Genomic DNA, 26763 nt, shown 5'->3' with positions numbered 1-26763 from the left:
GCTGAAGCTGTTCTGTTAGGTGACCTAAACTGGGATATGCTTAACACCCCGGCCATCCTACAATTTAAACTAGATGCCCTCAATCTCACACAAATTATCAAGGAACCCACCAGGTACAACCCTAAATCCGTAAACATGGGCACCCTCATAGATATTATCCTGACCAACTTGAATCAGGATCTCAGCGATCACTGCCTCATTGCCTGCATCCGTTATGGGTCCGCGGTCAAACGACCACTCCTCATCACTGTGAAAGGGGGTGACACTCTAGACCCAAACTGTTACAGACATATATCAATCTTGCCTTACCTTTCTAAAGTCTTTGAAAGCCAAGTTACATTTCGAATCCCACCGTACCTTCTCCGCTGTGCAATCCGGTCTCCGAGCTGGTCACAGGTGCACCTCAGCCACGCTCAAGGTACAAAACGATATAACCGCCATCGATAAAAGGGCCTGTTGTCCGGACCTCTGGTAGTCTCTATGGGGGTACCACAGGGTTAAATTCTCAGGCCGACTCTTTTCTCTGTATATATCAACGATGTCGCTCTTGCTGCGGATGATTCCTTGATCAACCTCTACGCAGACGACACCATTCTGTATACATCTGGCCCTTCTTTGGACACTGTATTAACAAATCACCAAACGAGCTTCAATGCCATTCAACACTCCTTCTGTGGCCTCCAACTGCTCTTAAACGCTAGTAAAACTAAATGCATACTCTTCAAACGATCGCTGCCCGCACCCGCCCGACTAGCATCACTACTCTGGACGGTTCTGACTTAGAATATGTGGACAACTACAAATACCTAGGTGTCTGGCTAGACTGTAAATTCTCCTTCCATACCCCATATTAAGCATCTCCAATCAAAAATTAAATCTAGAATCGGCTTCCTATTTCACAACAAAGCCTCCTTCACTCATGCTGCCAAACATACCCTCAAAAACCTGACCATCCTACCAATCCTCGACTTCGGCGATGTCCTTTAGAAAATAGCCTCCAACACTCTACTCAGCAAATTGGATGACGTCCATCACAGTGCCATCTGTTTTGTCACCAAAGCCCCATATACCACCCACCACTGCGGCCTGTTATGCTCTCGTCGGGTGGCCCTTGCTACATATTCGTCAACAAACCCACTGGCTCCAGGTCATCTATTCATCTTTGCTAGGTTAAGCTCCACCTTATCTCAGCTCACTGGTTACCATAGCAACACTCCCCCGTAGCACGCGCTCCAGCAGGTATATCTCACTGGTCATCCCCAAGCCAACACCTCTTTGGCCACCTTTCCTTTTAGTTCTCTGCTGCTCAATTTTTTCTTCTTCTAATTGGACTTATATCTCCCTGACTAACTTTAAGCATCAACTATCTGAGCAGCTAACCAATCGCTGCAGCTGTACATAGCCCATCTATAAATAGCCCATCCAATCTACCTACCTCATCCCCATATTGTTTTTATTTACTTTTTTTTTTGCACACCAGTATTTCTACTTGCACATCATCATCTGCACATCTATCACTCCAGTGTTAATTTGCTCAATTGTAATTACTTCACTACCATGGCCTATTTATTGTCTTACCTCCTTACTCCATTTGCACACACTGTATATAGATTTTTCTATTGTGTTATTGACTGTACTTTTGTTTATTTTAATTTGATTTATTTTACCTTTATTTAACCAGTTAGGCAAGTTGAGAACAAGTTCTCATTTACGATTGCGGCCTGGCCAAGATAAAGCAAAGCAGTTCGACATATACAACAACACAGAGTTACACATGGAGTAAAACAAACATACAGTCAATAATACGATAGAAAAATAAGTCTATAAACAATGTGAGCAAATGAGGTGAGATAAGGGAGGTAAAGGCAAAAAAAGGCCACGGTGGCAAAGTAAATACAATATAGCAAGTAAAACACTGGAATGGTAGATTTGCAGTGGAAGAATGTGCAAAGTAGAAATATAAATAATGGGGTGCAAAGGAGCAAAATAAATAAATACAGTAGGGGAAGAGGTAGTTGTTTGGGCTAAATTATAGATGGGCTATGCACAGCTGCAGTAATCTGTGAGCTGCTCTAACAACTGGTGCTTAAAGCTAGTGAGGGAGATTTTTTTGTAGTTCGTTCCAGCCATTGGCAGTAGAGAACTGGAAGGAGAGGCAGCCAAAGGAAGAATTGATTTTGGGGGTGACCAGAGAGATATACCTGCTGGAGCGCGTGCTACAGGTGGGTGCTGCTATGGTGACCAGCGAGCTAAGATAAGGGGGGACTTTACCTAGCAGGGTCTTGTAGATGACCTGGAGCCAGTGGGTTTGGCGACGAGTATGAAGCGAGAGGGGCCAACGAGAGTGTACAGGTCGCAGTGGTGGGTAGTATATGGGGCTTTGGTGACAAAACGGATAGGACTGTGTTAGACTGCATCCAATTTATTGAGTAGGGTATTGGAGGCTATTTTGTAGATGACATCGCTAAAGTTGAGGATCGGTAGGATGGTAAGTTTTACGAGGGTATGTTTGGCAGCATGAGTGAAGGATGCTTTGTTGCGAAATAGGAAGCTGATTATAGATTTAACTTTGAATTGCAGATGTTTGATGTGAGTCTGGAAGGAGAGTTTACAGTCTAACCAGACACCTAGGTATTTGTAGTTGTCCACATATTCTAAGTCAGAACCGTCCAGAGTAGTGATGCTGGACGGGCGGGCAGGTGCAGGCATTTAGTTTTACTTGTATTTAAGAGCAATTGGAGGCCACGGAAGGAGAGCTGTATGGCATTGAAGCTCGTCTGGAGGGTTGTTTAACACATTGTCCAAAGAAGGGCCAGAAGTATACAGAATGGTGTCGTCTGCCTAGAGGTGGATCAGAGACTCACCAGCAGCAAGAGCGACATCATTGATGTATACAGAGGAGAGTCAGCCCAAGAATTGAACCCTGTGGCACCCCATAGAGACTGCCAGAGGCCCGGACAACTGGCCCTCCGATTTGACACACTGAACTCTATGAGAGAAGTAGTTGGTGAACCAGGCGAGGCAATCATTTGAGAAACCAACTCTGTGTTGTTGTTTGTGTCGCACTGCTTTGCTTTATCTTGGCCAGGTCGCAGTTGTAAATGAGAACTTGATCTCAACTGGCCTACCTGGTTAAATAAAGGTGTTCTCAACTTGCCTACCTGGTTAAATAAAGGTGTTCTCAAACTTGCCTACCTGGTTAAATAAAGGTGTTCTCAACTTGCCTACCTGGTTAAATAAAGGTGTTCTCAACTTGCCTACCTGGTTAAATAAAGGTGTTCTCAACTTGCCTACCTGGTTAAATAAAGGTGTTCTCAACTAGCCTACCTGGTTAAATAAAGGTGAAATAAATAAATAAATAACATACTTAAAAAAAAAGGCAGAATTGCAGGCAAATGAAAGCTCTGCCATTCTACTTACGGTAGAAAAGATCAATTATGGCATAGATTGCTACAGCTACTTGTATGAAAGGCTAAGCAGTTACAACGAAGAGGTCAGGAAAAATACATTTGTTATAATAAAAAAACAATAATTGTTTATTAAAAAGAGGACGATTAATTACTACCTTTTTTCTCTCTTTACATTCAAAATACTGGTCGTTTGTCCATCCCTTGGGAGCACATTGGAATATGTACACCCTTACCCAACACAACAGAATCAGCACTTAACATTTGTGTTTCAAAGTCACTGTTAAACTATAGGATGAAGTCTGCAAGGGAGAGTCCCTGAAAAGAGGTTGGGGGACAAGCTATGCTCTCCTGAGGCTGTCGTCATTGTAGTGTTCCTTTCTCGGCTTGGGGACAGACGGGTGGATGACTGGGGTACTGTTCATCAGTGCAGCTCACTGGATCTGAATCCCTGCTGGCTGTGTGTCCTCAGGCAAAGTCCTCCAGGAGTTTCAAGACATTATCTGTGTATTCATTCCTCGGGAGGCCCATCCCACTCAGCTCCACAGGCTGCAGGTCAGGGTGGGGTGGGTTGTAGGAGCAGGGACAGTACAGCTCGTTCAGAGTCAACCAGAAGGCATCAGGATCCACTTCTATTAGGCGGAGGAAGACCCTACACAGAATAGAGATAGCACATAGATCAATTCAACTGAATAAAATGACAATAGAAAGCTTACTCTAAAACATAAGGTCATAAATGATATGGGATAAATCACAATATACAGACATGATAAGGAGATGGTACCAGATAAAAACAGGATTTTAATTGTACTGCTAGATTTATTATTGCAATACAAATATACCTCAGACAGGCCTCTTGCAGTTTGGGTGGCTGTCTACAGCTGAGGTAGGGCAGGCAGGATTCCGTTACAGCATCCATATCTGAGTCCCCTGCAAATACAACTCAGATATACCACATATATACCAAAAGGAAAACCAAGGAAAAGAAAAATGGGAAAGGAAAAAAGAGAATGGAGATACTGTTGAGGAAAAAATAAAATACTGAAATGACTTGGGAATTTCACAGCAGCCTGCCGCCATCTCCGGATTTCACACATCCTCTCCCCACTCTCAGTACCTTTCATAACCATGGCAACTCCATCACTTTGTAGTAGTCCCCTCCCCATTCCCCCGATCCCAGACACGTATTCCCTAAGCTCCTAACTGGGCTGCCATTCAAACCTCATTTCAAAATAAGCTTTCTCGCTTCTTGCTAAAGCTTTTCTTATTTGGCAATTCAACCCAGACGGGTGAAAAACCAGCCTGCTCGTTGTGTCAGAAAACATTGGTGCATATTTGAAAAGATAAATGGGATCATTTCAGAACTCATTTGATCCAGTATACCTATCCCCCTCTTTTCTGTGGAATCAAGAGGTGAACACTGAAAATAAATACTGAGAGAGAGGCCAGCCCAGGTGTTTCTCTATTGGGGTAAATAAACTTAAAGCGTATCACATTGGGAGAATTTCTCTATGGCCAAGAATTGCCTTTCTGGAGATGCCCCAGCGGTGAGGTGAAGCTGATGTTTACCAGTGTGTTCTACTATTTCTGCTGCAGCAGCCTCTGTCTCTCTGTGTCTCAACTTAAACCGACTCAGCTGTATTCATCTGGGGTTGATGTGAAGGGAGGTAGCGTCTTCACAGACCAAGGACAGAAAGACCATGAATCGGCTCAGCTAGGTGAGGTGTATCCAAACGGTGGGTGTCATGCTGGCCCTGCCTTGTGTGTCTCGATATCCCTTGACTATGGCAGCAGCAATGTCTGTCTCCCTTGGGAGCTTGGTTGGGGAAATGTACATGAACATACACCATTCAATGCAGTCTATAGGATACACCCGTGTAATTCCAAAACAGTGCAATAGTGACACCTAGTGGCCAAAAACGTTACCGTTTTAACATTCCCTAAAAAATTATGAAAATAAAGCCTACCTAGGTCCAGATGAAGGCAGAGAGCCCCCAGGCCCTGCAGCACAGCCAGCTGTAACTTGTAGGCCAGGGTGTGGCTGTAGACTGGGCCAGCCCTGGCACTCACTGGCGCCTGTTTGGACAGCCAGGCAGTCAGCTTGGGGATCACCTCTTTAGACACCCTCTTCCTCAGGAAATCTCTGCAGGTTTCCCCCAATGTGCACAGAACCTAGAGAAATACATCATTATAAATACCTACTGTTCTAGGTGAATCATATGTATACAGGCAGGTCCGGACATTGGACATTATTATCTACCACAGCATATTGGAGTTGAAATTAAATAATGAATATGAGCTGAAAGTGCAGACCTTCAGCTTTAATTTGAGTATTCCAAATCGGGTGAACGGTGTAGTAATTACAGCACTTTCTATATGTGGTCGCCCTCTTTTTAAGAGCCCAAAGTAACTGGACAATTGGCTTCTCAGCTGTTCCATGAGCAGGTCTGTGTTATTCCCTCATTAGTTCATTTACACTCGTGTGTCCTGAGTGGCGCAGCGGTCTAAGGCACTGCATCTCAGTACTAAAGGTGTCACTACAGACACCCTGGTTCGACTCCACGCTTATTCACAACCGGCCGTGATTGGGAGTCCCATAGGGTGGCGCACAATTGGCCCAGCGTCATCCGGGTTTGGCCGGTGTAGGCCGTCACTGTAAATAAGAACTTGTTCTGAACTGACTTGTCTGTTTTAAATAAAAAAAAGGAAGCAGATAAAAGGTCTAGAGTTGATTTCAAGAGTGGCATTTGGAATCTGTTGCTGTTAAGTCCAAAGAGCTGTCACTGCCAGTGAAGCAAGCCATCATTAGGCTGACAAAACAAATCCATCAGAGAGATAGCAAAAACATTAGGTGTGGCCAAATCAACTATTTGGGACATTCTTAAAAAGAAAGAACGCACTGGTGAACTCAGCAACACCAAAAGTCCCGGAAGACCATGGAAAACAACTGTGGTGACAGAATAATTGTTTCCCTGGCGAAGAAAAACCCCTTCACAACAGTTGGCCAGATCAAGGACACCCTCCAGGAGGCAGGCCTATCTGTGTCAAAGTCAACAATCAAGAGAACACTTCACTAGAGGAAATACAGAGGGTTTACCACAAGATGTAAGCCATTGGTAAGCCTCAAAAACAGGAAGACCAGATTAGTTTGTCAACCAACATGTAAAAAAGCCTGTACAGTTCAGGAACAACGTCCTATGGACAGATGAGACAAAGATCGACTTGAACCAGAATGATGGAAAGAGAAGAGAATGGAAAAGGGAAGGAACTGCTCATGATCCGAAGCCTAACACCTCATCTGGGGCGGCAGGGTAGCCTAGTGGTTAGAGCATTGGACTAGTAACAGGAGGGTTGCAAGTTCAAACCCCTGAGCTGACAAGGTACAAATCTGTCGTTCTGCCCCTGAACAGGCAGTTAACCCACTGTTCCTAGGCCGTCATTGAAAATAAGAATTTGTACTTAACTGAATTGCCTGGTTAAATAAAGGTTTAAAAAAAATCTGTGAAGCATGGTGACAAAGGCAGCAGGATCAATTCTGAAGTGTTTAGGCCTATATTATCTGCTCAGATTCAAAACTCATTGGACGGTGCAGATGGACAAAGCAACACAATACTTTTTTAAGACGAAGAAGTGGAATGTTCTGCAATGGCCAAGTCAATCACCTGAAGCCAATTGAGCTTTGCTGAAGGAAGGCAAAACTGAAGGCAAAGAACAAGCAGGAACTGAAGACAGTAAAGGCCTGACAGAGCATCACCAGGGAAGAAACCCAGCATCTGGTGATGTTTATGGGTTCCAGACTTCAGGCAGTCATTGACTGCAAAGGATTTGCAACCAAATATTAAAACTCACAATTTAATTTATGATTATGTTAGTTTGTCAAATTACTTTTGAGCCCCTAAAATTATGTATAAAAATGGCAGTAATTCCATAACGGTTCATACAATAATTTTGACAAAACCTTAAATTAAAGATGAAAGTCTACACTTAAAGCACATCTTGATTATTTCCTTTCAAATCCAGTGTTGGCGTACAGAGCCAAAATGATGCAAATTGTGTCACTTTCCAAATACTTATGGACCTGACTGACAAATTAATTCCCATGTGTACTTTTTCCTAATTATGTAATCAACTATGTATTATGTAAACAGGAAATGATTATTATTTAACTGAGTGAAGGTGAGAGCAGTAGTGAAATAGACACCCTGAAGGCTCGGAGGACAGCTAATGGGTCATCAGCAGTAAGTCTGAGCAGCAGGGCAGGCCAGCAGCGGTGGGCCATGGGCAGTAGCTCATTCTCCTTCTGACTTAGCACACACACACACAGTTCCAACACATCCAGGACCTGCAACAAACCAAATCAAAAACCTGGGTCAGGACTCACAGAATTGGAGATAGTGAGCACACGTGACAGCAACATGTGGCAGAGGCTTAGATTTGATTGAACTCTCTGGTCTTTAGATTTCAAGCTAAGTATCTTTGAATTCAAAATAATCTAGAGGACTACCTTGAGTCTGAGTCTCAGGCTGGGGTCTGAGAGCAGGTGAATGCAGCGCTCCATGACGTCTTTAGCTATGGTGATGTGGGCTGGAAGCTCAACTTTCACATCAGGACCATCCATATCCTCTTCACAGTCCATGCTTGGCGGGAGCTCTGAATTCAAATTAAAATAATAATACACGTTTGAATTCAGTGCTAGAAACCCAGCGACTCATAACACTGATGGGTTCTGATTTCTGTTGCACCATTTTCAATTGACATTTTTGAAACATGACTGTCACAGCAGCACACCACACAAAATCGTCCCGATGCCTAAAAAGCAGCGCAATGACTCAGACCCAGCTATGAGGAAAACAGCACGAGTCAAACTTATTCAGGTCTGACACGGCACAATAGTGTTGAGAACCTTCACCAAGCACAGTACTAATGTTGTGCATCATTAATGTGAGAACTTTGTTTTCAGGGGAATAGTGTGGCAGTCAGAGAGAGCCCTAACTAACCTGGGTGCTCTGTGCCCTCCTCCTCTGCCCCGATGCCCACTGACAGCTCCTTCTGTTTGTGGTAGTCCAGGAGAAACTGGCGCACATTCAGCTGGTCCTGCTCACGCCACACCTTCTTGGTTCCCAAAGCGTCACTTGTTCCCGCAACACTAGAGGGGAACCACCTCGCTGTAGTGGAAAAGCAACATGATTAAGATTGTGTTACTTAGGCTGTGTTAGCTAAAGGTTGTCATTTTGTGTCCTGCGTTTCAATTTCCTCTGAGTTCTCCAATTCAAAAGCATGCCATGACATGGTGATAACAATGTTATAAACTAGGGAAAACATTTAAGTGGATGTGGAAACTTTACCTAGAGCCTTCATAAGTGAGTGCAGCACAGTGCAGAACAGAGGGGACGTCTCGTCGTAGCTCATGTCCAGAGCCAGCAGCACGTCCTGGACTATGTCCCCCACCAGAGGCAGCAGGCTGGGGTCGGAGTGACTGAACATGACGGTGAGGACCCTGGGGGCGTGGGGGTGGACACCCAGCCTCTGGAGGTTCAAAGACACGTCATTCAGCAGGTAATCTGCGTTCTCATTGATCAGCTCCTTCAGGGAGACGTATCCACAGGCCTGGCTGATGTCCCACATGGCATCCAGCGCTGCTTGGCTGATCAACAGGGTTTCATCCCCGGCCTTCTCCAGAACCGGGTACAGTGATGTCATCAGAATGAGACGGAAGTCCATCCCCAAGGCCTGGGCGAAGCAGCCTATCCCCTCCAATTGAATGCAGATCTGCCAGATGTTGCTGTTCAGCTCGTGGATGGTGGAGCTCTTGTGGACTGCTTGGACCAACTGGAGGGGATTCCCTTTCCCTTCAACCCCATTAGATATGGAGAAGAGACTAAACTGAGTTTGCTGCTCCTGTTCCCCTCTGTCTGACTCCTCACCAATAAGGGTTGGCAGGTGCCAGTGGCTCAGGCAGATGTACTCCTCTATGATGGATTCTACTAATGCTTTCAGGTCCTCCTGACTGGGCACTCCCTGCCTCTCCTGGCCTCCTGCCACACCGATGCCTGCTGCTCCTGTGATCACCTCATTCAGCACCATTGCAGCTTGCTTCCTGTAGACCGACGACTCCTTGTACAGATCCATGAAGTGATCTACTAGGAGATAGACGTTCCCATAGTAACCTAACACCCTGCAGATCTCCTTGAGCAGGGAGAAGATCCTTCCGTCTGTGAAGTAGAGGAAGTGCTTCCTCTGAGCATGTGCCCCATGTGGCCCGGGCCCCGTCTCCACAGTTACGGCAGAGCTCCTCTCCTCCACGATGCGTACGTCCATCACGTCTAACTCCAACACCTGCATCAGGGCCTTGGACACCCGCTGGAGGTGGGCCGCCGAGTTGAGTACCACTATCACCTTGGGGCCCAGGATTTTGAGGTAGCCCAGGAACACGTTGAGGACAAACACCTTACGCTGGTCATCAGACGTTCTCATGAGGCGCGGCAGCGAGGTGGCCAGGGAGTGAAGGTTCTCTGACAGAACGTCAGTAAAGGCCTGGTTGTTACTATCTGAGCTCTGATGCCTCTCTGCCACCTCCCTCAGGGCAGCCTCACACCTCTCCCTCACAGTGGGCTCCTCATCGTTCACAGCCCCCACCAGAGCCTCCAGGAGGGGGCCCACACACTCACCCAGGGAGGAGTTACAGTTGGCCAGGAGGTGGTCTGAGAAGTTCACCATCTCAAGCCTCACTCTCCAGTGCTGATGAGCTGAGGTGCAGGAGATGATCTTTTTTAACAGTAAGGCCAGCCTCCCAGATGTGTCTCGCACCCAGTCCTGAGTTCTCTGCACTACCAGCTCCCATACTCTCCCCAGTTCCAACAGCTGTCTCTCCCCAGTCCCTGTGTTCTGAAGCTGGTCGTCAGCCATCACCAATCCCACTGTCTTGAACCACACCTTAATGGCCCTAACTGTGACAGCATGTCCATGTCTCATATCGCCAGTGATCACACGGCTCACAGCGATGGTGATCCCAGGTAAGAAAGAAGCCATGGTGCTGCCTAGGATACGCCTCTCCTTCTGATCCACCAACACATGGTCCATAGAACAGTCACACTGGAGGGTCAGGGCCTGCAGGCATTTCAGAGCAGCAGCCTGCACAGTGCGGGACTTCTCCTGCTCTCCCAGTGCCAGCAGCAGGGAGATAGCAGCCCCAAGGCCAGGCAGCATGATGGGCTCAAACAGCTTGAAGACCACATCACCATAGGCTGCATGGAGCAGAGCATCCAGGCACCTCAGTACTGCAGCTCTCAGCTCCTCGGAGGTAGGTGCTGGCTTCCCTGGGTCCGTGGGGGAGCAGAGGCAGAGGCAGAGCTCTGAGAGAAGGTCCCTCAGCGTCTCCCAGCTCCGTACACAGGTGTTCTCCAGGACATATCCCATGACCTCGGCCACAGCCTGGATCAAGCCATCCCGCTTGGGGCCAGGGATTTTGAGGATGAAGCGGAGAGGAAAAAGGACATAGTCCTGCAGCTGCTGCAGAGTTCCATGATTTACATGCCTCAGCTGTGTGCTCAGGGTTTCCACATTGCCCACCGTGGGCTCACGAGTCAGGAGCACACAGGCGGGACGGAGGTAAGCAAAAGCAAGCTTTGGGTCATCAATCTGATGGTCCATTCTTTGAAGACAGATGTCACTCACTGAAAGAGAGAATGATGATATTGGTCATTTGATCATAAACTGTTTTGGGATGCAGTTTAGCAGTAGGCATGCTCAATGCATTACAATTATTTTGACTATCAGAATAATAGCTTAGTGGTATATCTTTCAGTTACCTAAATGTTCATCTTATAGGCCTAACTTTGGTCCTTTGCTCGTCACCCCAAAACAGAACTTTGCCTGGCCATCCTTGCTAAAGGTAACGTTAACGTTAGATAGACAGAAAGCTAGCTATCTAATGGAATGCTTAAATGCCAAAGCAAGAGTAGCCTAACAAAGTAAGCCTTAAATTACCTTACCTTAGTTAGTAAATATTTTGTGACGGACATCTGAGACGAACTCCTTTCGAGATACAGCACTGAAACTGAATGAAGACTGTCCTAGCTGGCTGTCACACCCGCGTCACTTTTCCCTGTAGCTACGTCATTATCCTGCGTCGCATAGCTGTGTTTACCATGCTTGTTTGCTAGCTTGCTTGCTTTGGTGCAGTTAATACTTGTAAATGAATTATATTTAAACATATTTTGGGGTCAAAGTTCACTTCGCTGCACTTCAATTTTTTTACCTGCAAAACTGGCTAAAGGAAACGGTACGATTGTATCTTTGTCGTTTTCCCCCCCTAGCAAAGCATGATGATACTTGACCGACAGCGGTTGATTTAGCGAGCTAATTTGCATGTAAATGTATGTCGTTTAATATAGCTACACGTGACAATAATTTGATAATATTTCAAGTAATGATCTAATTTCACCAGTTACTCTGCAACGTTTTTCGAACAGATTTTGTACGGTGTGACTGTGTCGGGTGAAAGGTCAAGCGGCCATCTTTGAAGAGATCCAGAGACTTTTAGAAAGACAGCTGGCTAACGGAGTGACGGTATAGCGACATATATGTGTATTGAAACGCACATTTACTAGACTGTGAATGGATGTATTGGTAATGAACTTGCAACTAGTATCCCAGAGTAGCTAGAGAGAAAACAAAGCCAGTGAATAGGTTAGCTAACTCGCTAGGCTAACGCTATCTAGCTAGGACTTTCTAGATGGCTATTTGTAAATAGATACGTTAACGTTAGATAGCGAGGTAAACACGTTAACTAGATTGCGAACTCATCAATGTAAAGGCGATTGCATAATTAATTGAACACGTTTTTGTAGGTAGTTAAATTAAGGAAGACTCGAGAAGCATGGACAAACAGACGTTTGGGTAGCAAACGTTAGGGGGTTTCATGCATAACATTAGCAGGTTGCATGGCTAACTGTCTGGAACTTTTGTTTTTGATGACATTGCTAGTTTCCTTAGTTAACGTCCAAGAAACAGTTGTGGGGTGAGGCATATCAAAGAAAGACCTCTCTGGGCACATCATGTCATCATTTTCTGAGTCTGCGTTGGAGAAGAAGCTTTCGGAGCTCAGCAACTCTCAGCAGAGCGTTCAGACGCTGTCTCTGTGGATCATTCATCATCGCAAACACTCGTCGCTCATCGTCAAAGTATGGCACAGAGAACTGAAGAAAGGTGAGAGAACTTATGAACATTGCCACCTCGACAATATTGTCTACCACAGCTAGTTGCACACTGAAACGTTAATGTCACTTGAAGTATGCCAAACACTGTTATTTACCTTGTCTACTTTCTGTATTTGTCTTGTCTACTTTCTGTATTTGTCTTTCAGCAAAAAGCAGCAGGAAGTTGACTTTCCTTTATCTTGCCAATGATGTGATTCAAAACAGCAAGAAGAAAGGTCCAGAGTTCGCCAAAGACTTTGAGACAGTCCTTGTTGATGCTTGCTCTCATGTTGCAAGGTATGTGGCCTGGGATGATACAGTTTCAGAGCTAAACTTTTCTCTCGCACTGAAATGTTCCTTTAAGAGACTTGTGCTGCAGGCCTATGTTTTAGTATACCGTGTTTGCATTGGAGGGTTGGCCTAGCTACATCAGTAAGACATTAAACTGCTTCTAAACATTGGTAAGTGGAGTACACTGCTACTGCAGTATAACAAGACAAGAACCAAGAGTATCAAATAAGTTATTGAGTTGCTTGGCTAGGAAGAGTTGAATTTCATGATAAATCTCTCTTTTTCTTTCTCTCCCTCAGAGAGGCTGATGATGGCTGTAGAAGGCCCATGGACAGGCTGCTCACTATCTGGCAGGAGCGCAGCCTCTACAAGGTAGAGTTCATCCAGCAGCTGAAGCTCGCCATCGAAGACTCTAACAGCCCCCAACACCAACCCACAGGTACGGTCAGTTAGGTTATCACTGATGTAGCAGTACAGCTTTACTAGATGACTGACTAGTGACAGCATGTTTCGTATGTGTGTGTGTTTGGATGTCAGAATTCCCATGCAACATCAACTTCCAATTGGTTGTTTTGTATAAATCTGTGGTATTTTTTATACAGAAGAGAAGAAGGCCCCTAAACGGACCTATCAGAAAATCCAGGAGCTGGAAGAAGAGGAAGAAGATGACGACTACAGGGGCCACATGTCCCCACAGGATTCAGACATCTCAGGGCCACAGCTGGTAGACAGAACTAACACAACTCCATATGTCTTTAGCCCATCCACCAGTACTTTGCTTATTACACTGCAATGTGACAGCTTTTCACACTAGTTGTAATTATCTCCCGACTGTCCACTAGGTGTCAGTGATCCATAGATGTCCAATGGACTCATGATTTGGAAAATTCTCGTTTTTGTACTTTGGTTGTGAATTGTGTTTTAGAAACATTCTCCAGATTGAAAATTGGAGATTGATACCCAGAGCTTTGGTATTCACTTCTTCCCCCATCCTCCCCTCAGACGGAGGAGCTGGTCAAAGCCCTGCAGGACCTGGAGAATGCGGCCTCGGGTGATGCTGCTGTGCGCCAGAAGATTGCCTCTCTGCCACAGGAGGTGCAGGATGTGTCCCTGCTAGAGAAGATCACTGGTAAGTCCTGAGGGAGTCTTCGTGGTATCTGGAGCACAGGTGAACTTTTGTCCCCGCCCATCTCCAAACTCAATGTGTATTGTAGGCGAAGGGATAATTTTTTCAAACTTAAATTTGGTGAATTAAATAGTTTTCGATATTGTGCTTAAGGCAACATTCCACCCTGTTTGACTTGACTCACCCTGACCCTATAGATAAGGAGGCAGCCGATAAACTGTCCAAGACGGTGGATGAGGCCTGTCTACTGCTGGCTGAGTATAACGGACGTCTGGCTGCTGAGCTGGAGGACAGGAGGCAGCTGGCGCGCATGCTGACAGAGTACATCGGTAGCCAGAAGGAAGCCCTCACCGAGAGGGAGAAGAAACTGGAGGCATGTCTAAACCATCTAAATCACTGTTTTACTTGTCTCTTGTTACAAACAAGTAATTAGAATGTGGAAATATGTATGTTCCCATTATAAAATTACAGCAGCTATGTCATTTACTTGGCTTGTTTAGAATAAGTACTGAGTGAACCCATCTGAACTGTGTACCGTTTGACATCAGTAGCGTTCTTTGTATTGCAGGAGTACAAACAGAAGCTGGCACGGGTCACACAGGTGCGCAAGGACCTCAAGTCCCACATCCAGAGCCTGCCTGACCTCTCTCTGCTGCCCAATGTGACGGGAGGTCTGGCTCCTCTACCCTCTGCTGGAGACCTGTTCTCCACTGACTGAGCTCCCTGCCATACCCTGCCTCTTGCCAGGGCACACACTGTTGCACCTGCTCTCTTGCTACTGAACCCTAGGGAGAGGCTCAGAGGGACAGTGGGAGCTTGGGGACATCCCTGGTGGGGGAGACAATGGCTGTTGACGATTCTGTTCCACCAGCTTGGACAAATTTCTCCTGTTTGTTTTTATTGTGAATGCCAGTCGAACGCCAGCTAACTGATTCTGCGTTGGAAGGAAGAGAAGTGTTGGTCATCAGCCAATCCCCATTTTTCTGCATTGTTTATGTGCTCGTATGGTGGGATGGTGGCTCACACACCCACTAGATCTTTATGAAGAGATGCATCTCATTTATTTTAATGGCTTTAAAGTTGGTTGATTTTTGTAATGTTGGGGAGGGGGGGGGGTGTCTTTCTATGTAGGTTATATTTTGGTTGTGACATTATTTTCATCTTCCATTATTCCAGCTCAACACTTTTCAGGTCTGTCATCAAACATGTTTTGCATTGTCATGCATACCAATCATCAGTCAATACCGTTACAACCATGTGGTAGTTTTTCTCAATTCAATGTGAAATATTTTAGCCCTCAGACATGTGGTTGATAGAAGTTATGAGAGCAAACGTGGGGCAGATGGAGACACTGACTTAGTCACTTAGAAACACGTGTCCATAAAATGGTCTTTGATGAGTTCAGCTCTTTCCCAGATGATTGCATCACTTGGTACAAATGTCAAACTAACTAGCAGACTGATGCTTTTCAGGGCCATGCTTTGCCACCAATTATTCAGACTTGACAGAGTAGCAGAATCTGAACTGGCTCATGGTTCATTCTGTCACCACTGCAGTCCTTCCTTCCTCAGGAGTCAATCGTTAACTCAGTTTTACGATGGTTGACAATCTGATTTCTGCGATCTCTTTAGTTTGGATTATGGATCCTGGGAGATAAGTGCTTGTCAATGTTACAGAATGCAGTAGGAGTAATAGGAGGGCATCTGCCCCAAGAAATGATGTTTTGCAGATGACGTACTAAAGCGGTAGTTTTTCAGTAAAAAAAAAACAAATCCATGGATACAAATAAAATTGAACAATTGGGGAAAAAAAGCTGTCCAGACTGGTTTATACTCTGACAAAAGCTGTCCAGACTGGTTTATACTCGGACAAAAGCTGTCCAGACTGGTTTATACTCTGACTAAAGCTGTCCAGACTGGTTTATACTCGGACAAAAGCTGTCCAGACTGGTTTATACTCGGACAAAAGCTGTCCAGACTGGTTTATACTCTGCCTAAAGCTGTCCAGACTGGTTTATACTCGGACAAAAGCTGTCCAGACTGGTTTATACTCTGACTAAAGCTGTCCAGACTGGTTTATACTCGGACAAAAGCTGTCCAGACTGGTTTATACTCGGACAAAAGCTGTCCAGACTGGTTTATACTCTGACTAATGTGACATTGATACATTGAGTCTGTTTATATTTTTAGGTGGACATTTTGAATCTATCGACTTCAACCAGCATCTTCCGACAGGTGGATTTACTTCTACACAACACGTGTCTCTGATTCAGTGCAAACAGATTTGTTGCGCTATCTGATGTAGAACAATCGACTTTCACAGCATTTATAAATGTAAAAAGGTCATTCACATTTCTGTGAAACAAATCAAATATATGTATTTCTTGAATAATTAGAAATGCTCATCTAAGTGCTACAGCATGCAAACGTACAGATGTCATCAAATACTGCAAGGCAGTGCAATTGAAATGTGGCAAATCTCTTCTTAAAAAATAATAATGGCATTAGTGTCGTTGGCCGTTAAATGATTCATTCCTTTATCTCAATGTTCAAGTATCCCTTGATGTTGCTCAGCTTGTCACTGTCAAAATCTACCGTTAGGGTCCTGGACCCGGTGCTAGTAGGTGTGAATTCCACTGTGTACTTGGCCTCTTGTTTTGGACCCACAGTTCCAACACTGCAGGGAGAATAGAGAGAACAGGAAGGTCATGAGAGGGAAGGATACAGTGACTTGAGCAGAGAGCATAGTTTACTGGTGGGCTATATGAGAGGACCTCTAGTATTTTCCAATGTGAGAAGGATATGTGGCCTTGAAGTGAGTTTACAATCATGCCTACTACAACTGTACTGTACTACTTTATATTTGGAGATTCTTTGCTGACTAGTGGCTAAAAAAGCTATCAAGCTAATATTGAACAGATCCAGTGTGTCAGCACTGTTTGTATACTTCTGTATGAGGAGTTTTCCATCTGTGAGGCTGGCTCCCATCACACTGAAGAAGCAGTTCTGCAGGGGTTCTGGTAGAGGGTTCTGTAGTGAGATTTGTGCAGACACCTTCTGGTTCACTCTGGGTTCTCCCAAGAGCTGCAGGAGAACATGTTAGACATGCTGATTATACTCTCTCCGAATACCTACACTACCGTTCAAAAGTTTGGGGTAACTTAGAAATGTCCTTGTTTTTGAAAGAAAAGTTCATTTTTTGTCCTTTAAAATAACGTAAAATTGATCAGAAATACAGTGTAGACATCGTTAATGTTGTAAAGGACTATTGTAGCTGGAAACGGCTAATTTTTAATGGAATATCTAGATGCTGGTCTTCTAGGCATAGTTCCTCTGTCCAGTGTCTGTGTTTTTTTGCCCATCTTAATCTTTTCTTTTTATTGGCCAGTCTGAGATATGGCTTTTTCTTTGCAACTCTGTCTAGAAGGCCAGCATCCTGGAGTCGCCTCTTCACTGTTGACGTTGAGACTGGTGTTTTGAGGGTACTATTTAATGAAACTGCCAGTTGAGGACTTGTGAGGCATCTGCTTCTCAAACTAGACACTCTAATGTAATTGTCCTCTTGCTCAGTTCTGCACCGGGGCCTCCCACTCCAGTGTGTGCTGTTCTGTGAAGGGAGTAGTACACAGCGTCGTACGAGATCTTCAGTTTCTTGGCAATTTCTCGCATGGAATAGCCTTCATTTCTCAGAACAAGAATAGACTGATGAGTTTCCGAAGAAAGTTCTTTGATCCTGAGCATTTTGAGCCTGTAATCGAACCCACAAATGCTGATGCTTCAGATCCTCAACTACTCTAATGGCCAGTTTTATTGCTTCTTTAATCAGCACAACAGTTTTCAGCTGTGCTAACATAATTGCGAAAGGGTTTTCTAATGATCAATTAGCCTTTTAAAATGATTAACATAGCTAACACAACGTGCCATTGGAACACAGGAGTGATGGTTGCTGATAATGGGCCTCTACGCCTATGTAGATATTCCATAAAAAATCAGCCGTTTCCTGCTACAATAGTCATTTACAACATTAACGTTGTCTACACGTTATGTCTACACTGTATTTCTGATCAATTTGATGTTATTTTAATGGGCAATTTATTTTGCTTTTCTTTCAAAAAGAAGGACATTTCAAAGTGACCCCAAACTTTTGAACGGTAGTGTAAATATTACACTAAAAGTAATCAACTTTATCTGAGGAAAGGAAACATTTTGAATGATTTGATTTAACATCCCAATTTCTACAAAGAATTGGTAAAGAAAATAACCAATACCTTAATGGCTATATCTGGGTTCTCCAGCACAATGGTCCTCTTTGCCTTGTGGAATTCCCTGGGACTTGATTCGATGACAATGAGAACCAATTGAATCAGCCTATCTGACGTTATGGTGTCACCATAGTCAACATACTCCAGTCTTAGGGGAAGGCGCTTCTCTACAGATCAGAAGACAGCAGGGTCAGGAAAACATATACATTCCATGTTTCTGGCTAATATTGTAGATGGCACGAAGTAAAACGAATGAACCCTGACCTTTTCCAGTGGGAACCTCCATGGTTAAGTCTTCAATAAATCCACAATTGGCACCTGGTTTGCCATCATAGGACACAATTCGGGCATAAAACATAACACGACACGTCTTGTCAGCCTCTGTGTTGTTTGTGACGACTGCAAACACATCAAAATCTGCCCCAATGTCCATGTCAAGGGACACCTTGATCTTCACCTTCAGGCCTGGTTCCTCTCCTTTCTGCTGGAGCTCATGGTGATGCTTGGCTCTCTCAAAGACCTCTCTCTCCTGCAAAGAACCTGAAAGCCACCAGAAGTTATAACGCAGCTCTAGCACAGATTTACAAAGACTAGTCTGATTTTATGTGTCCTGCAGACATGTGACCTACCTTCAGGGTGCTTGTATAGGTGTGTGATGTCGTGCCTCTCGTCACTGCCCACAGCCTTGGTGCTAATAAAGTGCCCCACATCTATGGACGATCCCCCCATCTTTACCATCCTACCATTGGTCAGCTTCACATACTCGACCACGTCAGCGTTGACCTCAGCAAACACAAAAGGGGCGTCGTACTTCAGATTTAGTTCCCCCTCTTTAATGGCTTTCAGAGGGACAGGGCCACAGCAGAACACTCCTGTCAGATAGAATAACCAAGGACATGGAGTGGGTTGTTGTAGTGCAATTGTTGTGAGAGTGTACATGCCAGACAAAGTAACACATCATAAAATGTTCCCCTTTCAACAATTGTCTCTGGATATCTCTGAAGTGTCGTAGTTTGGATTATGGATCCTGGGAGATAAGTGCTTGTCAATGTTACAGAATGCAGTAGGAGTAATAGGAGGGCATCTGCCCCAAGAAATGATGTTTTGCAGATGACGTACTAAAGCGGTAGTTTTTCAGTAAAAAAAAAACAAATCCATGGATACAAATAAAATTGAACAATTGGGGAAAAAAAGCTGTCCAGACTGGTTTATACTCTGACAAAAGCTGTCCAGACTGGTTTATACTCGGACAAAAGCTGTCCAGACTGGTTTATACTCTGACTAAAGCTGTCCAGACTGGTTTATACTCGGACAAAAGCTGTCCAGACTGGTTTATACTCGGACAAAAGCTGTCCAGACTGGTTTATACTCTGCCTAAAGCTGTCCAGACTGGTTTATACTCGGACAAAAGCTGTCCAGACTGGTTTATACTCTGACTAAAGCTGTCCAGACTGGTTTATACTCGGACAAAAGCTGTCCAGACTGGTTTATACTCGGACAAAAGCTGTCCAGACTGGTTTATACTCTGACTAATGTGACATTGATACATTGAGTCTGTTTATATTTTTAGGTGGACATTTTGAATCTATCGACTTCAACCAGCATCTTCCGACAGGTGGATTTACTTCTACACAACACGTGTCTCTGATTCAGTGCAAACAGATTTGTTGCGCTATCTGATGTAGAACAATCGACTTTCACAGCATTTATAAATGTAAAAAGGTCATTCACATTTCTGTGAAACAAATCAAATATATGTATTTCTTGAATAATTAGAAATGCTCATCTAAGTGCTACAGCATGCAAACGTACAGATGTCATCAAATACTGCAAGGCAGTGCAATTGAAATGTGGCAAATCTCTTCTTAAAAAATAATAATGGCATTAGTGTCGTTGGCCGTTAAATGATTCATTCCTTTATCTCAATGTTCAAGTATCCCTTGATGTTGCTCAGCTTGTCACTGTCAAAATCTACCGTTAGGGTCCTGGACCCGGTGCTAGTAGGTGTGAATTCCACTGTGTACTTGGCCTCTTGTTTTGGACCCACAGTTCCAACACTGCAGGGAGAATAGAGAGAACAGGAAGGTCATGAGAGGGAAGGATACAGTGACTTGAGCAGAGAGCATAGTTTACTGGTGGGCTATATGAGAGGACCTCTAGTATTTTCCAATGTGAGAAGGATATGTGGCCTTGAAGTGAGTTTACAATCATGCCTACTACAACTGTACTGTACTACTTTATATTTGGAGATTCTTTGCTGACTAGTGGCTAAAAAAGCTATCAAGCTAATATTGAACAGATCCAGTGTGTCAGCACTGTTTGTATACTTCTGTATGAGGAGTTTTCCATCTGTGAGGCTGGCTCCCATCACACTGAAGAAGCAGTTCTGCAGGGGTTCTGGTAGAGGGTTCTGTAGTGAGATTTGTGCAGACACCTTCTGGTTCACTCTGGGTTCTCCCAAGAGCTGCAGGAGAACATGTTAGACATGCTGATTATACTCTCTCCGAATACCTACACTACCGTTCAAAAGTTTGGGGTAACTTAGAAATGTCCTTGTTTTTGAAAGAAAAGTTCATTTTTTGTCCTTTAAAATAACGTAAAATTGATCAGAAATACAGTGTAGACATCGTTAATGTTGTAAAGGACTATTGTAGCTGGAAACGGCTAATTTTTAATGGAATATCTAGATGCTGGTCTTCTAGGCATAGTTCCTCTGTCCAGTGTCTGTGTTTTTTTGCCCATCTTAATCTTTTCTTTTTATTGGCCAGTCTGAGATATGGCTTTTTCTTTGCAACTCTGTCTAGAAGGCCAGCATCCTGGAGTCGCCTCTTCACTGTTGACGTTGAGACTGGTGTTTTGAGGGTACTATTTAATGAAACTGCCAGTTGAGGACTTGTGAGGCATCTGCTTCTCAAACTAGACACTCTAATGTAATTGTCCTCTTGCTCAGTTCTGCACCGGGGCCTCCCACTCCAGTGTGTGCTGTTCTGTGAAGGGAGTAGTACACAGCGTCGTACGAGATCTTCAGTTTCTTGGCAATTTCTCGCATGGAATAGCCTTCATTTCTCAGAACAAGAATAGACTGATGAGTTTCCGAAGAAAGTTCTTTGATCCTGAGCATTTTGAGCCTGTAATCGAACCCACAAATGCTGATGCTTCAGATCCTCAACTACTCTAATGGCCAGTTTTATTGCTTCTTTAATCAGCACAACAGTTTTCAGCTGTGCTAACATAATTGCGAAAGGGTTTTCTAATGATCAATTAGCCTTTTAAAATGATTAACATAGCTAACACAACGTGCCATTGGAACACAGGAGTGATGGTTGCTGATAATGGGCCTCTACGCCTATGTAGATATTCCATAAAAAATCAGCCGTTTCCTGCTACAATAGTCATTTACAACATTAACGTTGTCTACACGTTATGTCTACACTGTATTTCTGATCAATTTGATGTTATTTTAATGGGCAATTTATTTAGCTTTTCTTTCAAAAAGAAGGACATTTCAAAGTGACCCCAAACTTTTGAACGGTAGTGTAAATATTACACTAAAAGTAATCAACTTTATCTGAGGAAAGGAAACATTTTGAATGATTTGATTTAACATCCCAATTTCTACAAAGAATTGGTAAAGAAAATAACCAATACCTTAATGGCTATATCTGGGTTCTCCAGCACAATGGTCCTCTTTGCCTTGTGGAATTCCCTGGGACTTGATTCGATGACAATGAGAACCAATTGAATCAGCCTATCTGACGTTATGGTGTCACCATAGTCAACATACTCCAGTCTTAGGGGAAGGCGCTTCTCTACAGATCAGAAGACAGCAGGGTCAGGAAAACATATACATTCCATGTTTCTGGCTAATATTGTAGATGGCACGAAGTAAAACGAATGAACCCTGACCTTTTCCAGTGGGAACCTCCATGGTTAAGTCTTCAATAAATCCACAATTGGCACCTGGTTTGCCATCATAGGACACAATTCGGGCATAAAACATAACACGACACGTCTTGTCAGCCTCTGTGTTGTTTGTGACGACTGCAAACACATCAAAATCTGCCCCAATGTCCATGTCAAGGGACACCTTGATCTTCACCTTCAGGCCTGGTTCCTCTCCTTTCTGCTGGAGCTCATGGTGATGCTTGGCTCTCTCAAAGACCTCTCTCTCCTGCAAAGAACCTGAAAGCCACCAGAAGTTATAACGCAGCTCTAGCACAGATTTACAAAGACTAGTCTGATTTTATGTGTCCTGCAGACATGTGACCTACCTTCAGGGTGCTTGTATAGGTGTGTGATGTCGTGCCTCTCGTCACTGCCCACAGCCTTGGTGCTAATAAAGTGCCCCACATCTATGGACGATCCCCCCATCTTTACCATCCTACCATTGGTCAGCTTCACATACTCGACCACGTCAGCGTTGACCTCAGCAAACACAAAAGGGGCGTCGTACTTCAGATTTAGTTCCCCCTCTTTAATGGCTTTCAGAGGGACAGGGCCACAGCAGAACACTCCTGTCAGATAGAATAACCAAGGACATGGAGTGGGTTGTTGTAGTGCAATTGTTGTGAGAGTGTACATGCCAGACAAAGTAACACATCATAAAATGTTCCCCTTTCAACAATTGTCTCTGGATATCTCTGAAGATAGGCCTACATCAGACTACCATGCATCTTAACTGGTTGCACCTTGCATTAAATGAGTTGAGGTAGATAGTGTGACAAGTGACCTAGATACTCCCAGCTGAGTGGATTAATACCTAGTAACAGGCATATCACACAGATAGTATTGCATTCTAAGACACCTAAGAGGCCTGTGTCTAGAGTGTGAGTTAATTCATTACTTGCTTTGGCCATGATAACAGTGCCAGCTTAATCTATGAAGCATTTTCATGCACACGGTGGTGTCTGACTTGAAATATAACTTTTGTGCGTTAACATTTGCAGGGTCACCTTCACTCTTTTCTTGTGGTGTGGGGTCACTTGCTTGCCAGCCATCATAGCCTGCATCAAGATCAGGACGAGCCATCCAATTATCCACCCACACGTGGAAGTTCCTGAAACAAAGTGTATAATACGGGTACATTGTGACATTGTTTCACAATCATATAGAGCATTTTTGTTTCAGCAGCACTTAGAGAGTTTTATTCTCACCATACGGAATCATCAGATATATCATTCCCATCCTCATCATACAGGAACTCAATCAGTAGGTTGCTGTTCGTGTCATGAGCGGATCCAAAGTTAGTAACCACTCGACACGGGATACCCAGAGCACGAGAAACTTGTGGACAGAAGAAGTCACACATCAGCACCTTCCTATCACTTGGCACAAAAAGAAAGGCACTGAAGGTATTACAAGTAGCTGCAGATTACAGTCCTGACAGTTTCCATTGAAGCTATGCACTATAAATAATCTTGTTAAAGGGCTTGCCTCATGACCAGACAAAATATGTATTCTAGTACTTGCAGCTTCAAGACAATTATATACATTCACTATTTTATGTACAGTACCAGTCAAAAGTTTGGACACACCTACTCATTCAAGGGTTTTTATTTATTTTTGCTATTTTCTACACTGTAGAATAATAGTGAAGGCATCATAACTATGAAATAACACATTTATCTACAATTATGTAGTAACCAAAAAAGTGTTAAACAAATCCAAATATATTTTAGATTCTTCAAAGTAGCTACCCTTTACCTTGATGACAGCTTTGCACACTCTGAACAAAGTTATTTGGCTTTTACCTGTGCATGCTACTGCAGCAAACACCCAACACTGGCCATAGCGAACCCTCTGGCAGCAGTTATCAGCCCACTGATGTAGTATGGCAACACTGTCTGTCCAGTGAGAGGGTCTCACGCCATCATCATAGTCACCTGACCAGTTCCCCACTAGCACACCTTTGTCATCATTACTGTTGATCTGACACACAAGGATAAAATCATTACTTTCTTATATTGATGTATTGCAGTCAATAGTGCCTGATGTTTAGTCTGAGCACAGCCACATCCTGGTACTTCAGTGCTCACACTTACCATGGCACTGATCACCCTAGTCACATAAACTGGGTTTCTCCTTCCAGAACAGTCTGCATCGGCATCTGACGAGTATTTAGGATTCTCATCCAGGAGTTTCAGACAGATGTCCAGCATCCCAGGCTCAAACTACAGAGGGAGAACCGGAAGACAGGGATAAATATACATTCATCCTGGCTTGTCATACTGTACATAGTTCAACTAATTCAAATTCCAATTATGCATGCTACATGTGCATTATATAATGTATTATTCTGTGGAAGCACCACAACATACCTGGCCAAATGTCCATGGGGAGGCTTTGATTCGTTTTGTTGTGCCTTTATAGATGAGACCAGCCTGGGATAACACATATTCCTGCCTATCTCTCTCTTCCTCCATGTATACTGCATCCTCTGTAGCAAAGAAAAATAGACAAGCAGATTACAGACGAGATCTATTACAGAGCTCCCTGGTCTAATGACAAAACACTCTGACTTACTGTCACACCAGGGATTGAACAGCAGTACAAACTCCCCCAGTTTGACCTTCTGGCCCTGGTCCAAGGTCAAGGAGTACAGTCCAATGGGGACATCAGGAGGGGAGGACACAGACAGAGAGACTACATTCCCAGGGGGACTATTAGTGGACACACTCCAGGCTGTCTTTAATGCAGAGTCAGTCAGACTGAAGGTAGACTTGGTGCCTGATAGCTCTTTAGGTAACGGCCCTGTTGAAAGACATCAATTAGAATTATGCCTTTAGGACAAGTCACCTGTAGACACTGAGGAAAAGAGAAACCGAAGAGATGTTTCCCCTCGATGCCGTAGACATTCAGTAGGGTCTGAAATTATTGACACTTGTGTCATTCCACCTCAAAAAGCACAAGAAAAATAATTTTGACAGATAGTTGGAGAATCCTTGCTTGAAAATTCAGTATTTTGTCAGCAAAACTATGTATGTGAATTTACATTAATGTATATGAATTTACATTTACAGTGGGGTCCGAAATGATTGACACCCTTGATAAAGATGAGCAAAAATGATATAATAAATCATACAAATACTGAGCTGTATTGTATGCTAAAATAAATTGGGAAATTTTATGATTTTATACTAAGACTGCTGAGAGAATTGCTGAAAGAGATTTTGTTTAACATTATATAGATTGTTCTCAAAAAGGTAGGTGTAAAAATGATTGACACCCTAGTTTTCAATCCCTTTCAATACCTCACCTTGCGGGGATAACGACACTGAGCCTGTTTCTAAATTGTTTTATGAGTTGGAGAACACATTGGGAAGGTTTGAGGACTTCAACTGAATCCTTTAGGACTTTATTACAGAATCTTTCCAGATCCTTGATATCCTTCGTCTGTACTTATGGACGGCCCTCTTCAATTCAAACCAAAGGTGTTCAATAGGTTTCAAGTCCGGAGACTGAGATGGCTATTGCTCATTTTAATATGAATCCTATCAATTAAAATGGCCAACTTGAAATATTTGTATGATTTATTATATAATTTTTGCTCATCTTTATCAAGGGTGTCAATAATTTCAGACCCCACTGTAAATGTAAATTCATATACATACAGCTTTGCTGACAAAATACTGAATGTTCCAATCCTAATGAGGTCTTTGTATCGTGTCCACAGTACTGTACCTATCTCTACTATGAGCCTGAAGGTGCTGACGCCTGCTTCGAACTGACTCCCAGATCTGAGGTGCAAAGTGATGGTGAAGGGCAGGCCCCTTCTAACTATCAGCCGGTCAAGCCCATTCTGGTCAGTGTGGTGAGTAGTATTGTTGATCCTACTCTCCAAATCACATCGCTCTATATCCAAGGCTGTGAAATAAGTCAATTAAAAACACATTTCAATCTCATCAAGACCATTTTCCTAAGTAATAATGTATAGTATAACAGGTAAAAATTTGGATTACTAACAAGCAGTGATTTGTATTCCTTTCAAACTCTTATATTACTTATTAATCTATGTTAATCAGCAACAGGTTACCAAATGTCAAGCTTATTTTCTGCTGATGGTATTTCTTAGCCAAAATATGTAATTTCAATTGTTTAACAACCTGTCCACCAACCTGTCAAACTTGGAGAGCTTCCATGAGTAAAACACAGACAAAGACTTTGAAGAACCACAGTACATTTTGATGTATCTATACAAGATAGATACACACTAAAGAAACGTTGTTATTTTACCTTGATCCATTACTTTAGATAATGCCGGGTGTTCCTGGTTGGGCCGTTAGAACACATGCTTTATGATGTCCTGGCTGTAATGTCAGCCCAGGGATATTTGTAGCATGTGTAATATGACCAGAGTTGTCTGTCAGGCCACATCCCCCTTGAAGCTGTTGAGGTCACGTTGTTCCTTCCCCAAAATTATTAAATGTGGCTTGCATTACATAAAGATGGAATTGTGAAAGGTAGGTTTGTAAATTCAGTCTA

General features: G+C 43.6%; 4 protein-coding genes across 7 annotated transcripts; 1 reads left to right on the top strand and 3 right to left on the bottom strand.

Moving 5' to 3' along the window:
- Positions 1 to 3521: 3521 nt before the first annotated feature.
- Positions 3522 to 11584, bottom strand: tti1 (TELO2 interacting protein 1). The gene is made up of 8 exons (XM_020459820.2): positions 11399 to 11584; positions 8753 to 11080; positions 8405 to 8572; positions 7912 to 8057; positions 7609 to 7749; positions 5375 to 5579; positions 4250 to 4337; positions 3522 to 4059 (listed from the first exon to the last, which is right to left on the bottom strand). Exons 2-8 carry the CDS (start codon positions 11055 to 11057, stop codon positions 3876 to 3878), a joined length of 3237 nt encoding a protein of 1078 aa, XP_020315409.1. The 5' UTR covers positions 11058 to 11080; positions 11399 to 11584; the 3' UTR covers positions 3522 to 3875.
- Positions 11504 to 15826, top strand: LOC109869592 (regulation of nuclear pre-mRNA domain-containing protein 1B-like). Of its 3 annotated transcripts, XM_031803615.1 has the most exons (9): positions 11504 to 11688; positions 11879 to 11975; positions 12393 to 12614; positions 12772 to 12901; positions 13195 to 13334; positions 13498 to 13619; positions 13898 to 14024; positions 14219 to 14394; positions 14590 to 15826. In XM_031803615.1, the coding sequence occupies exons 3-9, from the start codon at positions 12464 to 12466 to the stop codon at positions 14737 to 14739; spliced, it is 996 nt and encodes a 331-aa protein (XP_031659475.1). In that variant the 5' UTR covers positions 11504 to 11688; positions 11879 to 11975; positions 12393 to 12463; the 3' UTR covers positions 14740 to 15826. The 3 variants fall into 3 exon arrangements, with proteins under 3 accessions (XP_031659475.1, XP_020315413.1, XP_020315415.1); XM_020459826.2 differs by having other exon boundaries at positions 11533 to 11975; XM_020459824.2 differs by having other exon boundaries at positions 11519 to 12614.
- Positions 15827 to 15878: 52 nt separating this feature from the next.
- Positions 15879 to 19138, bottom strand: LOC116356886 (protein-glutamine gamma-glutamyltransferase 2-like). Its single transcript, XM_031803616.1, has 5 exons — positions 18912 to 19138; positions 18547 to 18822; positions 18289 to 18449; positions 16968 to 17104; positions 15879 to 16697 (listed from the first exon to the last, which is right to left on the bottom strand). The coding sequence occupies exons 1-5, from the start codon at positions 19018 to 19020 to the stop codon at positions 16550 to 16552; spliced, it is 831 nt and encodes a 276-aa protein (XP_031659476.1). The 5' UTR covers positions 19021 to 19138; the 3' UTR covers positions 15879 to 16549.
- LOC109869591 (protein-glutamine gamma-glutamyltransferase 2) lies at positions 19042 to 26596 on the bottom strand. Of its 2 annotated transcripts, XM_031803614.1 has the most exons (14): positions 26515 to 26596; positions 25963 to 26145; positions 24805 to 25032; positions 24600 to 24718; positions 24324 to 24452; positions 24033 to 24210; positions 23436 to 23565; positions 23235 to 23338; positions 22554 to 22796; positions 22189 to 22464; positions 21931 to 22091; positions 20610 to 20746; positions 20258 to 20339; positions 19042 to 19154 (listed from the first exon to the last, which is right to left on the bottom strand). In XM_031803614.1, exons 1-14 carry the CDS (start codon positions 26522 to 26524, stop codon positions 19125 to 19127), a joined length of 2010 nt encoding a protein of 669 aa, XP_031659474.1. In that variant the 5' UTR covers positions 26525 to 26596; the 3' UTR covers positions 19042 to 19124. The 2 variants fall into 2 exon arrangements, with proteins under 2 accessions (XP_031659474.1, XP_020315411.2); XM_020459822.2 differs by lacking the exon at positions 19042 to 19154 and having other exon boundaries at positions 19166 to 20339.
- Between the last annotated feature and the right edge of the window lie 167 nt (positions 26597 to 26763).

This window comes from Oncorhynchus kisutch, linkage group LG24 (genome assembly GCF_002021735.2).
Source record: "Oncorhynchus kisutch isolate 150728-3 linkage group LG24, Okis_V2, whole genome shotgun sequence".
Classification (NCBI taxonomy): domain Eukaryota; kingdom Metazoa; phylum Chordata; class Actinopteri; order Salmoniformes; family Salmonidae; genus Oncorhynchus; species Oncorhynchus kisutch.
Note: the sequence above shows the minus strand (reverse complement) of the source record. Positions and strands in the feature narration are given on the sequence as shown.